Source organism: Heterocephalus glaber, unplaced genomic scaffold, assembly GCF_053883595.1.
Source record: "Heterocephalus glaber isolate CG9 unplaced genomic scaffold, H.glaber_assembly_v1.0 deba00001805, whole genome shotgun sequence".
Taxonomy (NCBI): domain Eukaryota; kingdom Metazoa; phylum Chordata; class Mammalia; order Rodentia; family Bathyergidae; genus Heterocephalus; species Heterocephalus glaber.
In genome coordinates, this window is record NW_028258480.1 from 1,243,727 (window position 1) to 1,245,907 (window position 2,181).

General features: G+C 41.4%; 1 protein-coding gene across 1 annotated transcript; it reads left to right on the forward strand.

The window, feature by feature from the left end:
* Positions 1-948, forward strand: LOC101711174 (olfactory receptor 5AK2). The gene has a single exon (XM_004869870.2). It carries the CDS (start codon positions 1-3, stop codon positions 946-948), a length of 948 nt encoding a protein of 315 aa, XP_004869927.2.
* The last annotated feature ends 1,233 nt before the right edge of the window (positions 949-2,181 follow it).

The following is a 2,181-nucleotide window of genomic DNA, read 5'->3' on the forward strand; positions in this document are numbered from 1 at the left end:
ATGAAATATGGAAATGGGAGTGAAGTGACTGAATTCTATCTTCTGGGATTTGATGGGCAGCAAGAGTTCCAGGCTGGCCTCTTCGCTGTATTTCTTATGATCTATGTGGCGTCCATGGTGGGTAATACTGGGATGATCCTACTCATCAACACAGACTCCAGACTGCAAACACCCATGTACTTCTTCTTACAACATCTGGCTTTCGTTGACATCTGCTACACATCTGCTATCACTCCCAAGATGCTCCAGAACTTCATAATGGAAAACAAATCCATATCGTACAGAGGGTGCCTACTGCAATTATTGGTGTACGCAACATTTGCGACCACTGACTGCTACCTCCTGGCAGCTATGGCCGTGGACCGTTACGTAGCCATCTGCAAGCCTCTTCACTATCCCGTCATCATGTCCCAGACAGTGTGCATCCTGTTGGTAGCTGGCTCATACCTCATGGGATCAATAAACGCCTCCGTACACACGGGTTTTACATTTTCCCTGTCCTTCTGTAAGTCCGACAACATCAACCACTTTTTCTGTGATATTCCCCCAGTTGTTAGCCTTTCGTGCTCCAACACTGACATCAACTTCATGCTAATTTTGGTATTCGTAGGGTTCAACTTGACATTCACTGTGCTGGTCATGATCTTCTCCTACATCTTCATCCTGGCTGCCATTTTAAAGATGTCTTCTGCTGCGGGCAGGAGGAAGACCTTCTCCACCTGTGCCTCCCACCTGACGGCCGTCACCATTTTCTATGGAACCCTCTCGTACATGTACTTACAGCCTCCTTCTGAGAGCTCCCAGGAGAACATGAAAGTGGCCTCTGTATTCTATGGCATTATCATTCCCATGTTGAACCCTCTGATCTACAGCTTGAGAAACAAGGAGGTCAAAGAAGCTATAAAAATTACAGGCAAAAAGTTCTTTCGATTGGATCCAAATTGTTAAAATTCAGCATATCACACCATCTCTCATAGCTGTGTTGCCACAGTTTAGTAATTCTAAAATAGAAAACATTCAGCTCTTCGTTTAGGATTTCCCCTATCAAAATATAAGTTCTCATGGTGTGGAAGATATTTAAAAAGCTCTCCTGAGACTCATTTTCCCTTGGAAAAACATTTGAAAACATACCTTATACTCTTCATAGAGAAGCCTGTATGCAGATTATTTTAAATATTAAGGTGTATATATAATCCTTACAAAACATCACTTCAAATATTTCTGAAGTATGCCTTAAATGGGTAGCAAAATAGTACTTGTATATTACTGATATAAAAATTGAACTTCATTATTTCCCAATATGTAAACAAGTTCCCTCGTTGTCTAATGTGAACACCTTCATAAACGCAGTTCAAAATTTTGCACAATGCTGATTGTTAAATAAAAGTATTACTTTACAAATCACCTCATGACTCAAGCTATCCTCTTCACTCATTAACTCATTATTTCCATATGTTTAATAATTTGTGCCACGTGCAATCATATCTCTGATGTCAGTTAGTCTCTTTATTCCCATGTCATCATTTTCTTTCCTAGGGGTGGGAACTACTAAAAACTTTCCAGTCTCTGATCTAGAAATAGGTGGATCTCAAACCTTGTCAATAGATGTTCATTTGCAAAAGGCACACCAATACTTACATTCAGACAAATAATGTTAGACCACAGAAGCTCTGGAGGATTCACAAAGAGGGGAAGGTCCCTCAGATGCTTCACATCCTCATGGCACCCAGGCATGGACGGGAAGTATTCATGGCCATTTTCATGGTGCACCATACAATGGCAGATGTCTGTTCAGAATAAACTATTAGCTGACACCATGCTAAGAATATGAGTCATCCTGCCATATAGACAGATATAGATATAGATATAGATACCCCCCAAGTTGAATCGCTGTAGAGATAAGAGGTTGAACAAAGTAGACACAGAAAACACCAATGTGGCCACTAACGGAAATGTACAGTAGCTACAGTCCAGCAGAGCAAGCTCTGCTGCTCTCCTGACCGTACACATGTGCAAGGACCCCCGGCTCCGGCTACTGTTTATAAACTAGACTATGAAGGCTCCAACCTTCCCTCAAAATTTGAGCAAAGATGGCTGATTTTATTTTCAAACTGTCTAGAATGTGAGAGCAGAAACATGCCAGGACTTCAACACAGGAACCACAAACACTAAGTCCACAAT